General features: G+C 36.9%; 1 protein-coding gene across 1 annotated transcript; it reads left to right on the plus strand.

The window, feature by feature from the left end:
* Positions 1-1,130: 1,130 nt before the first annotated feature.
* Positions 1,131-9,222, plus strand: LOC122610197. The gene is made up of 5 exons (XM_043783188.1): positions 1,131-1,484; positions 6,577-6,966; positions 7,039-8,037; positions 8,080-8,421; positions 8,470-9,222. Exons 1-5 carry the CDS (start codon positions 1,131-1,133, stop codon positions 9,220-9,222), a joined length of 2,838 nt encoding a protein of 945 aa, XP_043639123.1.
* The last annotated feature ends 3,769 nt before the right edge of the window (positions 9,223-12,991 follow it).

Raw genomic sequence — 12,991 nt, forward strand, 5'->3', positions numbered from 1 at the left:
TCAGTTAATTGAGCTCAGATTTTGACTGGATTAAATCATTTCGTCGACTGAGTTCTTGACTTGAAAAAGAAAAAGATAAGAATGAGACCAATATTGAGAGGATATTATCTCAAGATGGAACAAATGTTCAAAGATATTGAGGGAGAGCATGATCACTTCATAACAGATTTATCCAAACTTCATTCAAATATTTACTCTCCAAAGTGTTCAAGTTAAATGTAACAAAGATCAAAAGCTACGAAAAGTTGAAAATTGATTGGAAGATTCAAGACCAAGAAGTAAAGTTTCAAAAGAGTCTTCATCAACAGATTTCATTCAAGATCTTCAAGTTGTTCATTTACACTTGTTCAAGAATGTTCCTATGCGTACATCAAGGGGGAGAGTACAAGCTTTTGATACTTTATACCAAGAAAACAATTTTCACTCAAGAATCGAAGATTGAAGAACCAACGCCAAGTTTATACCTTCCGCATTTCAAAAGACAATTCTGATTCTTGGTACAACAATTCTCAAAGATTCAAGACACACTTTTTATTCTCTGTTCAATTAAGAACATTGAGAATTACCTTATGTTTTAACTTCAAGAAGTCCAAGACCAAGATTGATTCAAGATCTCCAAAGACAATGAGAAAGCTTTGAAGTCTTGTTTCATCATACCAATTGTCTTCACCACCGGGCTCATCTACTTCATTCCTACAAGACAAAATAACACGTACTTCATCCATTACAATATATCACTAAGGGGGAGAATGTTAGAAATCCAAAAATAGTGATAAATTGTAATCAAGATTGTGGACTTACTTGTTGTTAAATCATAGATATATGATAACTAAGGATGAGGAGCTAAATATAAAGTTTAGCATGTGTAAGGACTTATAGTATAAATACTCCTCATTCCTTAGGCATCATATATATACATGTACCTATAACTATTTCAATAACAGCCCTCATAATTCGACTCACACCGTAGTCCGTCCAAAAACACACACACATATACTCTCTCAATACACACTAAACACACCAAGAACACACACACTTACATCCGCCATTGTTGAGATCAAATCTAGAGCAGAAATCGTGTTGTTACAAGAGTCATCCTTGAAAAGGAACAAAAAACTATCAAATCTTGGATGAACTCACCACTTCCTGAAGCTACAATCAAAAACACTTTTGCAAATCAAATAGTAGCTTATGAATCTGGTGATCTCCATTTGGCATCTATTATTACTGATTTAGATGCACTTCCTAAAGAAATGAGACCTGAAATCATTTTTAAAGAAATTGGTAAAACAAAGATTGTGACTGAAAAGGCTCAGGAACAACCAGAGGGCAAATCTGAAGCAGCTCAGACCACTGCTTCAAACAAGAAGGCTAAGTTAAAAAAACCTTCCCCTCAGTCTTCATCTCAGGTTCCAAAAGGCAAGAAAAAGAAGGAAAGTGTCTCCCCCACTGAGCCATATACCTCAGATTCTGGTAGGGCTCAGGTATCCAAAGAAGAATCTAGTTTGTTAAGGTTGGAAAGCCAATTTCAGTTGTTGGCTAGACAAGTGCAAAGCTGTAATGCACATTTAAAAAATGTTGAAAGCACTCCCCTACAACCCAAACAAAATGCCAAACCTTTTTCCAAACAAATCAAGCAAACCAAAGAAATCTGAGACTGCTAAGGGGAGTCCAGTGAACCCGTCAAAAGATGGATTCCCAAAAAGAACTAATCTTTGTGTGTGTGCAGGGAGACCGAAAGAAGTATATATGGTATCTGGACAGTGCTGCTGGCAGAACCATGACTAGTAATAAAACCCTGCTTGAGGAATACAGGGTGCAAAAGGGGCCCTCAATAACATTTGAGAATGATGGAAGTGGACAAACTGAGGGATATGGTGTTCTGAATAATGGTCATGTCAAATTCACAAAAGTTGCATATGTGAATGGTTTGAAATATAACTTGATCAGTGTCAGTCAACTTTGTGATGATGGTTTCAAGGTTTTATTTGATGTTTCTCAAGGAACCATATTCAACAGAGATTGGAAGGTAGTGTTGGTTGCACCAAGAAAAGGCAACATTTATGTCATTGATATGGAAAGTTCACCCAGTGAAAAATGTTTTTATACAAAGGCAGATGAGGACACAAACTAGTTGTGGCACAAGAGGTTATCCTATCTGAACTTCAAAAACATTAATAAGTTGTCAAGAAAAAAACTTGCTGATGGAATCCCTCCATTATCTTTCAATAAAGATAAGCCATGCTCAGGTTGTGAAATGGGAAAGAAGAAGAGAGCATCTTTCAAGACCAAGCAAAATTTCAATATTACTGAACCTCTTCATATGCTTCACATGGATCTCTTTGGTCTTGTGAATGTTCAAAACAGAGCAGGAAAGAAGTACACCCTTGTAGTCGTTGATGAATATTCAAGATATTGTTGGGTGATCTTCCTCAGATCCAAAAGTGAAGCTGCTGCTGAAATTATTGCTCTCATAAAACAAATTGAACTCAAACACAGGCGAAAAGTTTGTCAGCTCAGAAGTGACAATGGCACTGAGTTCAGATATGCCACCCTGGAGTCATTCTACACTGAAACTGGCATATCTCAGAACTTCTCCTCAGCCCACACACCATAGCAGAATGGTGTTGTTGAAAGAAAGAATCGTACGCTGATAGAAGCTGCTAGAAGTATGCTCAATGAACCTGGTCTTCCCAAGAGTTTCTTGGCTGAAGCTGTGGCAACTGCTTGCTACACTCAGAACAGATCTGTGTATATTAAAAGACACAAGAAGACTGCCTATGAAGTTCTCAGAAATAGAAAGCCCAACATTGGATATTTTCATGTATTTGGATGTCCAGTGTACATTCTAAATGATTCCAGTCAGCTTAGAAAATTTGATGCAAAAGTTGACGAGGGTTACTTCTTAGGGTATTCAACCATTCGCAAGGCCTTTCGAGTCTACAACAAAAGACTTGACAAGGTTGATGAGTCAATTCATGTTACCTTTGATGAATCAAATTCTGCAATTTTCAATAAACCAGTCTCTGCACCACCCTCAGAAAATCCAATTAGTTTTGGGGAATCTGATCCAGTAGTTCAATCTGATCAATCACCAGAACATGTTTCTGAACATCAGAGTTCAGAACCAGTTAAAATTGCACCAAGCAACATTCCATTTTATCCTTTAGTTAGTTTTAAACTACCTTCTAAACTAACTATTGGATCAGATGTACGTGCTTCTCCTCCTCATATATCAGATTCCATTGAAGTACCTCAGAATGAAGAATTTCATGATGCAAATCATGATTTGCAAAATGATGATGATGAGACTGAAATAGTCTTTTCTGAAGCTCCTCCTGAAGTAAATCAGAGAAATTATTGCACTGATATCATTGTTCATCCTGGTCATTACTCTAACAAATTATTGGTGATGCAAGTAGAGAGGTTCAGACCAGAAGAGCCACAAGCGATCAATGCTTAAATGTCAGCTTTTTATCACTGATAGAACCGAAGAAGATTGACGAGGCTATGGCCATGCAAGATGAGCTTAACCAGTTTAAAAGAAACAATGTATGGGAACTTGTTCCATGTCCCGGCAATCTGAAGAAAGAACCGATTGGGATAAGATGGGTGAAGATGGACATGTAGTTCGAAACAAGGCAAGACTAGTTGCCAAGGGTTATTCTCAAGAAGAAGGTGTTGATTTTGACGAGACTTTTGCACCAGTTGCTAGACTTGAAGCTATCAGAATATTCTTAGCATTTGCAGCTCATCATGAGTTCAAGGTCTATTAGATGGATGTCAAAAGTGCAAGTCTGAATGGAGAATTGGAAGAAGTTGTCTATGTTTATCAACCACCAGGAATCATAAATAAAGAAAAACCTCACTGGGTGTATAGACTAAACAAAGCCTTATATGGTCTGAGACAAGCACCTAGAGCCTGGTATGATACTCTAACTAGACATCTTTTGGATAATGGTTTTAAAAGGGGTGCAATAGATAACACTTTATTCATTCTTCATGAGAAAAGTGATATCTTACTTGTGCAAGTTTATGTTGATGATATTGTGTTTGGGTCTACAAATAAAAAATTGTGTGAAAAGTTTTCTAAAATTATCTCTTCTGAGTATGAAATGAGTATGATGGGTGAACTGACATATTTCTTGGGTCTTCAAGTTAAACAAACCAAAGATGGTATTTTTATAAATCAAGAAAAATATGTCAGAGATTTATTAAAGAATATACTCCTATTTCTGCACCATTAACTTTGGATTCAGATCCCAATGGAAAACAAATGGATCCTACAAAATACCGAGGTATGGTGGGGTCCCTCATGTACTTAACTTCTAGTAGACCTGACATAATGTTTGCAACATGCCTTTGTGCAAGATTTCAATCTGATCCCAGGGAAGCACATCAGAATGCTGTGAAAAGAATCTTCAGATACCTTAAAGGTGTCCCCAGACTTGGTCTTTGGTATCCCAAAGGCTCAAGTCTAGATCTGATGGGCTATTCAGATTTTGATAATGCAGATTGTAAGATAGATAGGAAAAGTACCACAGGTGGTTGTCATTTCCTTGGTGGCAAATTAGTTAGTTGGTCGAGCAAGAAGCAGACTACAGTATCATATCACAGCTGAAGCTGAATACATTTATGCAGCAAGTTGTTGTGCTCAGATTTTGTGGATGAAGAATCAACTGAGTGATTATGGTGTTAAGTACACAAGAACTCCAATATTCTGTGATAACACAAGTGCCATTGCCATATCTCACAATCCTGTAATGCATTCCAAAACCAAGCATATCGATCTCAGGTATCATTTCATTCGAGATCACTTTATTAAAGGTGATAATGAACTTCATTTCATTCCTACTGATAAACAACTTGCTGATGTTTTTAAAAAACCTTTAAACATCTCATCAGTGAGTTAGGAATGCTAAATCCTGTGTAGCATTTAAGGGGGAAGTGTCAAAATTATTTTTGGACTTAAAAGAATTTTTCTCTAAGGGGGAATTTTGCTTTCAGAAAAATGTTTGGCTGAAATGTTTCAGAAACTCTGAGAGACTTCAGAATAATTCACTAAATGGGATGTTCAGATTGCACCAATTGATCATCCTCAGGATTTTATTGAGTCAAATTTTGAAGTTACTCAGAACCTTGTAATGTCCTTTGGATACTTGGTTGCTTGTGCAGACACGTGATGTTACTGTATAACGATACTTTTTGCTGACGTGTCATACAAGTGGCGTCGTAAATGGAATAGTAATGATCACTTTTTATGGAAAAATGGAAAAGCTTTTGAAGAAGTGGGGTCCCTAACTGTTTTGCATTATATGCGGACGTATACCACAAAAATTATTTCCGATTTCAAACCCGATCAAAAACTATTTTTATTAAAATATTAATTCATTTTATTGGGTTTGAATTTCAAAATCATTTTTATTTCATTTATCATGGAAAACCTTCTGTATTCCACCATAAATATAAATATCTTTCTTCGAAAATAATTTCATTCATTCATTTTCTTCCAATCATCATTCTCTCTCTTCATCTCTTCTTTTTCTTCTAAATTTCTAAAACCCTAAATTCAATCATTCAATTTCACTCTCTCAAATGGCTAAATCATCTTCATCCTCCACCAAATCTCTCATTGAATTCAAATACAATCCATCTGAGGCAGTTAAGCTAAGTCCAATTTGGCCAAAGGGTTTTAAACCTTCAACCCTTCGATTCAATATAAATAATTTTGTGGCCGCCTTGAACATCCACACAAAAACTTTAATGGGGAGAATTAATAAGGTCTATGAAAACTCACCTCTCCATTATGTTTTGACTGTCGATCCACAAGTAATGTATCATAGATACTTACTTGAATTCTGGTACACTGCCATTATAAGCAAAGATGAAAAATCAATTGCCTTCACATTAAATGAGGGCACAACGCAATGTATCATCTCTTTGGAAGGGTTCAGACAGGCTCTTCGTCTAAACTATCTTCAACCTCCCCCAGTTTATGCAAATAGACTGAAAGGGGTAAATTTTAGGGAGGTTTTGCGTGCCATGGGTCACGATGGTGGCTTGGACCAGATTTCACTGCCCCAAGTAGAGATTGGTTATTATTCTATGGCATGGGATTGAGGCTGACTTTCCTAAGATCATTTTCTCTCAGTTGATAACAAAGTTGAAAGGAAAAAGAAGTCCTCATATCGCCTTTGCCAGATTTCTGAGCATCTGCTTCATGAACATACTTGGAGATGCTTACAACAATGAGGAGCTTGAGTCTTCAGCAAGGACTTCTCAAATGTGTCCACTTCAGAAGATGAACCTGCTATTTTTGCTGCAATGACTCAGGTATTAAATAAAACTGAAACAGCACGACTGGCTGGCTCATAAAGATCACTGGGCGGGTCACAAAAGAATGTGAGACCCACTTGTGTATCTAGTGGCAAAATGTTACACTTATTCAAACCCAGACCAAGTGTCTCTACCCAGTAACCTTCCTCATCCACTGACCAATCTGAGGATCTCCCAAAAGATCCCTCAGGATCTCCAAAGGGCTTATTAAAACGTCATAAATTTAAGCAGTCCTCATAGCCCAAGGACAATAGTACCGAAGCAAACCCTTCTGGTTCTTCCCAACAAGAACTAGAAGAATTAAGTCAAAGAACTTCTTTAGGAGGAGATGGTGAAGGAAATGAAAGTGTATCAGCCCAACACACATTAGAGTTTGAGTCTGCACATGCACCCCCTGTAACTTCACATATCTTACACTCTCTTGATGCACGAACTAATGATGTTTCTCAGGTGACACAAGCAGAAACTAAAGCTCCAAACTCTACAGCCAATGACGAGGTTCTTGATGATAGCATAAGGATCACTGAGGCAACTTTTGTATCTGCTGTTGCTGGCAAAGACGCTTCGGCTGAGCCAATTATTACTATAACTTTTAACGATGCATCTGCTTCTGAACTAGTTGTTAAACCAGTAGCAGGTTCAGGTACCAGTGATCTGAACCTGGGCATATCTTACCAGACTGCAGTTTAGACTGACTTCTAGGAAGAAGATGAGCCAATTCAGGGGAATCTTGATTCCCTTGTTGATTTTGAGTTTGACGAGGAACTCTTGGAGGAGAATCAGTCTTTTGATTCTGAGCCAGCCTTCAACCTTGCAAACGCCCCTCCTCTCCCAAAAATCCAAAATCTTGAACAACCATACCAACAACCACCAATATCACATCAACACCCCTTCTTTCCACAAGGCTCAACACCTACTTATACAACTTCACCAACCTTTCAACCATCACTTCAATTTCTTCATCCTCAAAATCACAATGTACCAAAGCCCATCAACTATGATGAACCCTCTAAGAAGGAGTTGGACTCTGCTACTGAATCTGAGAGTCCAACTGAGATGCAGATTGAACAAGCTTTGTGTGGGCTTGGTAATATTCCCTTTGTAGATCCTGCTTCTGCACAACCTCCTCCTCCTTTGAGTGTAGAAGCACAGTTAGAGAAACAATATGCCGAAGTCCAAAGCCTACTTCTCAAGGTTGAGGACTTAACCAAATCCCTAACTGCCAACACTACGTCTATTGCAGATATGAAAGGTGCTCAGATGTTCATTGCTACTGAGTTGATCAAGGTAGCAGGAAATGAAGGACTAGTGGGTGGGAAGCTAAATGAACTGGTCCATGTAAATAATAAGATCAGTTTGGCCATTAGGGAAGCCTTCAGACTGACCAAAAGAGATGTGCAAGCTTCAGTTGTTGCGAACTTGACATCTGGAATTGAATTGATTAAACAAGAAGTTATGGTAGTCGGGAAGGAAGTGAATGAGTTGGTTAAGAAGCCCATTGTTGATGTGACAGTACTTGGGTCTTCTATTGGTGGTGATGTGTTTGAGAAACTGAAGTCTGAGCTATCTCAGAATCTAGTAGCTCAGATTTCAGTCTCAGTGGCTGAGAAAGTTGAAGAGAAGATCAAGGAAATGGTTGCTGAACTGACCAAAGATACGAATGAAAAAATGGACAAGGCCATTAATGAAGTTAAGATCTCTGTGTCTAACTTAGACAAATCTGTTCAGAACTAATCTAAGCAGTTAGAAGAAATTTTGACTCTTCTCAAGAAAGAACAAGTTGTTGCTCCTTCTGTTCCCTCATTCACTGAAGATGATCGCAAGCAGTTACAAGAAGTGGTAAATAAAGAAGCACTGAACCTGAACTCGAATTTCAGATTAAGGTCTCAGTTTGCTCAGATGTCAAAGGGCCTTGCAGATTGTCTGAAACAACAAAGTTGGGATCCTCTGAAGGGTATGCAGATGACCATTGAAGAATTTGCCAAATTACCTTCAGAGGTCCCCAAGGGGGGAAGAGATCCGGTGCCTATTCGTTTGCTTGCCAGTACTCAAGAATTCATTCAAGCTACCATGAAGCAAACTGAGGTGCCATCTAGTAGTGCCTCAGTTCAGGGGGAACAACTTTAGAATTAGCCTGAGCCTGCTAGGAAAGATAAGGGCAAGGCCCCAGTTGTTGATGAACCTAAATCCAAAGGTTCAAAAGGTTCTGGACTTGTGGTTGGTGAGAATGTTGATGAATATGGTTATCCCCTGCATGATACTGAAGCTGATAGCAAAAAATTAGAGGCTTTGCAAAAGCAAGTCTCTAATCAATACATTATGTGGAGGGAAAACAAGGAAAGAGAAAGGGCCCAACACTTGTCTATGGGGTCCCTTGATCATATCGATGTTGCAGCTCTTGGTCTTACACTTGAAAGATATCAGAAGATCAAAAATGATCCAACAGTGCAGAAAGCTATGTTAGAAATGGGTGACTATGAATATGGGATAAAATACTCTCCATTTAAACAAAAGCTGGACCATCTCACTTTTAAGTTGTCTGTTGAAGACTTGGTAAAAAACAGGGAAAAAGATATGGCAATTAAAAAGAAGGAAATTATGGCTGAAGTTCTGAAGGTGGAGAAACAATTGGCAAGGCCACCCATGAAACCCAAAGTAACTGGACCAAGATCTGCAAGAAAAAGTGCTCGTGATGCTGACCTATCTACTTTCAAACCCATGTCTGAAGATACTGTTCAGATCCAGAACAAACATGAAAATGATCAGTATGAACATTATATGAAACATAGGTCCAATCCTGCCAAGATTCTAGATGTTGATGTTGTTAAGGAGGATGGACTGAGACTGTTTGATTTGGTGGTGAAAATAGAAGAAAGGGTAGCATAAGAGTACCAGCAAGTTTCAGTTCACGAGTTTGGGATTTCTGAGCATAGGGAGATGATCCAAATACTGAAGTCGAAGCCCAAGTCTCATCTAATTGGTGCATGGTTGTCAAGAATTCAACAGAAGATGAAGGCAAAGGTGGAGATAGAGGAAAGATTGTTTGGAAAGAAGGATCATTCTCCACTGAAGAAGAAAGCTACTGATGCACTTTCTGGTTCGAGATCTGCAAAGAAGTAGTTTACTTTTCAGAATATCATGTACTTGTAAATATTTTGAAATTTATGTACTTGTAACAAACTCTCAATTTTTGTACTGTATATATGTTACAAGTTGTACTCAACAAGTAGATGATAGGTTTAAGTTAGAAAAACACAAGTAAAATTCTGAGACATCAATGATATATGAGATGTCTTTAGAAAACTTTTTCAACTTAAACAAACTTGCATTTTAGACTTACAAACATGTATAGATAGAAGTCTAAAAATGCATGTAATATTTCAGAACAAATAGGGGGAATTTGTTAGGTCAAAAAATGACCAAGTATAATTTGTTCAGAAATATTTGAGTTTCAGTGAAAATACTTGTACAGAAATTCTGAAGCCCTTCAGAATTAATTGTCTGGAGCTTCACTTCAGATCAAGATTAGCCCAAACTGAAGACATTCACTCTGAAGTCGAAGACTGAAGACTGAAGAAAAAGAATCATCTCAGAAGCAAAGCTCAGAGAAGATTCTACCTGATCGAAGACTGAAGCATCTCAGTGTAAAAGTACTTACAACACTTTACACTGATTACGAGGAAGCCTTTTTTACTTTACCATGCTTTATCCAGACAATAACATTGTCGCTAGAATGCTTTTTGGTTAAGTCAAATGGTTGGAAATAAAGTGTGAAATATCACATCAAATGACTTTCACATTTAACCTTAACATACACGATTTAAGGAATCTTATTGATTTCCTTAAATGTATCCCAACAAAGTATTGTACGGCCTAGCCCACGTCATCATGGAATTTACCTATAAATACAAGGCTTCTCACATTTTGCAAAGAGCTCGAAACTTTGGCATTGCAACTTATGAGATGTACTCTAAGTAATTCTTACGAGTATTTCCAAGTTATTAGATCACTTGTATTTCAAGGTTGTTTGGATATTTTCACAAGTGTGATTATCTTTGTTCCGCAATAACCTTTGTATTTTGTTTATATAAATGAATAAAATACATTGAAAAATACATCGTGTCTCAATTGCCTAAATACTTGATTATACATATTACTTATATAGTTTCAGCACTTTGTTTCTTGCATTTACTTTCTGTTGATATCCATATCTGGATCGTATTCTGAACTAGTCATTCTTCTAGTTCAGAATTACTTGCGAGTCGGGTTTACTTGATATACTTGTCTTATTTATTGCTGTATTCGATTAACATCTTGAGCAGGGACTCACAGCATTGTTAATATAGTTTTTAATATAACTCATTTTTTCAAATTCTACCTGACATGGAAAAACTCTAATCAGAAAATTCTATCTTTAAAGATCAAGTTTTCTATAACCTGGTCAATGTGTAACACCCCAACTAAGGTGGAACAATGAGATATACAGAATGTTGAGTACTCAAAACAAGGGATTATAAATAACATTCACCATAGCTTTCTTTGATAAAAGATATTTACAATGCACAAACATGTGAACAAATTTCCAAGTACAAATGCGTCCACCATACTTGGATATTAAGTCCACGAAACAAATAACAAGCACATGAAACGATAAACTACAATGATCAAGGCGGATTCCATTGCCCATCACAAGGTTTGATCTTTGACTCCAAAGTGCAATGCATACAATCACGATGCATATAATTCCTCAAAGCTTATGCTAAATCCTGAAAAGCATGAAGAAAAAGTGTCAACTACAAAAACGTAGTTGGTGAGTGTTTTGGTCAAAAATTATCCAAGATAATCAACCTTGAAGACTTAGATCAATTATGTACCCAAACTTTCGTTCGTGAGGTTAAGGGCTTGTAAAATTGGTTTAGATTCAAAGGTGCGTTTAAAATAAGTACGATAAATCAAGATTATGTCGACTTAAACAAAAGAAGGTAGTCAAAAGATTTCGCAAATAACTATATAATCAAATATAAGATAGATTAAGCAAGATAAAGAAAGATAAACGTAAATAAATGCGGAAGATAAAGAGAAAGGAACAAAGAACACCGATATTTGTTATCGAGGAAAAGCCCTTAATCCTTTATGGATTGCCGGCATAAAAACCCCGGGAGGAAGCAATCGTCCCTGCCTTGTTCTTTTATTAATGGTGTAAATTGGTTACAATGATAGAGCGACTTGATTGATCTTTCTAAGTAAAGAAAAGTGTGTTGGTTGTTTACAAGTATGAGCAGAGAAAATAAGCAAGTAAATATGTGAGTGTGTGTAACGTTGTATATCCTATGATCGATCAGGTCCTCGTTTATATAGAGCAGCCTAGTAACTAATTTTCCAAAATTACAGGGATCTTCTTGGTCTTCATCTGGTGAACGTTGGAGCATATCTTGACTGATATTGTAGCCGTTTGAAGATATTCTCCTCATGCTGAATTCCTCTTGAAGTCCGATTATGATGCTGGACTAAGTCTTCTTTGCGTGTTGATCAAATAAGACATGTGTTGAATCTCTTTTGTATCGTTAGAGATATTTCCCTTGTGATAAATATCAAGTTACCTACATAATATTCACATAGAAACAATACTTGAAGTTTATCGTTAGTAATTCGTCAAGGCGTGTCAAGATCTTGAAGGTCCATGATCATGAGGTCCCAAGATAATGAAACCTCAAATTACACCCATAACAATTGTCCCCAAAGTTATTTTGATAAAAAATCAATTTTGTTTAAAATAACTTTGCTCAAAATAATTTTGAATCTTCCAGAGTACGCTTCGACCAAAGTCAAGGAGTTAATTTTTGAATTCACCCCGAGGATAAGACGCGTGGAGATAAGATAACCAAGAGTCTTGACGGTTTATTCCCATCGTATAACCCCTCTATATAAGCATACCATTCTTTTAGAAAAAATCATAAATCTTTTTATGCTCAAAAAAGTTTTCATCTTTTTCTCCATTTCTATTAATTCTCATAACATTAACATGTCTGAAATCAGCAACGGAGATTCACACCTTGAAGTCCACGAGCGCCCAAGGGTAAATTGGGGCACTACGAAGTCAGAAAGGAGGCTCCTTTATGTAAGAAAATAAATTTTTCATTATTTTTTCTTTCGTTATATTCGATTTGTAAAACTGATCCTTTGAAATGTTTCCCACAGTGTTTTTCTCAAATGAGGTTTGCGCATATGGAAGTTGCGCGTATTAAAGACCAAGAAATCAAAAGCCAAAATCAGTATAATTTTCAACTCTTGGATGAAAGAAAAGCTCAAGTTTCCAGGATAAGAGAGATAGAAGCAGAACTGGCAAAAACCAAGGAAGAACTTCAAACGCCGCAAGTAGATCTGGTCTATATGAGAATCGCCAAAAAGTTGAAGCCTTCTGATTCTGACGAGTAGTTATGTATATGGGCAATGAAGGATATAATGCAAAGGCCAGAGCCCATTTTTAAACTCTTTTGATTGTAACTGCTATCAAGCAGTTTTATCTGTTGTAAATATTTTCGTTATGAATGAAAAATATTTATCCTTTGATCTTTATTGCTTCAATTCCAAAAATCAATGATGTTAATGGGTTAAAATTGGAATATTAAATAATCGTTTGCATGAGATCACATGT

Source organism: Erigeron canadensis, chromosome 8 (genome assembly GCF_010389155.1).
Source record: "Erigeron canadensis isolate Cc75 chromosome 8, C_canadensis_v1, whole genome shotgun sequence".
NCBI classification, from domain to species: Eukaryota; Viridiplantae; Streptophyta; class Magnoliopsida; order Asterales; family Asteraceae; genus Erigeron; species Erigeron canadensis.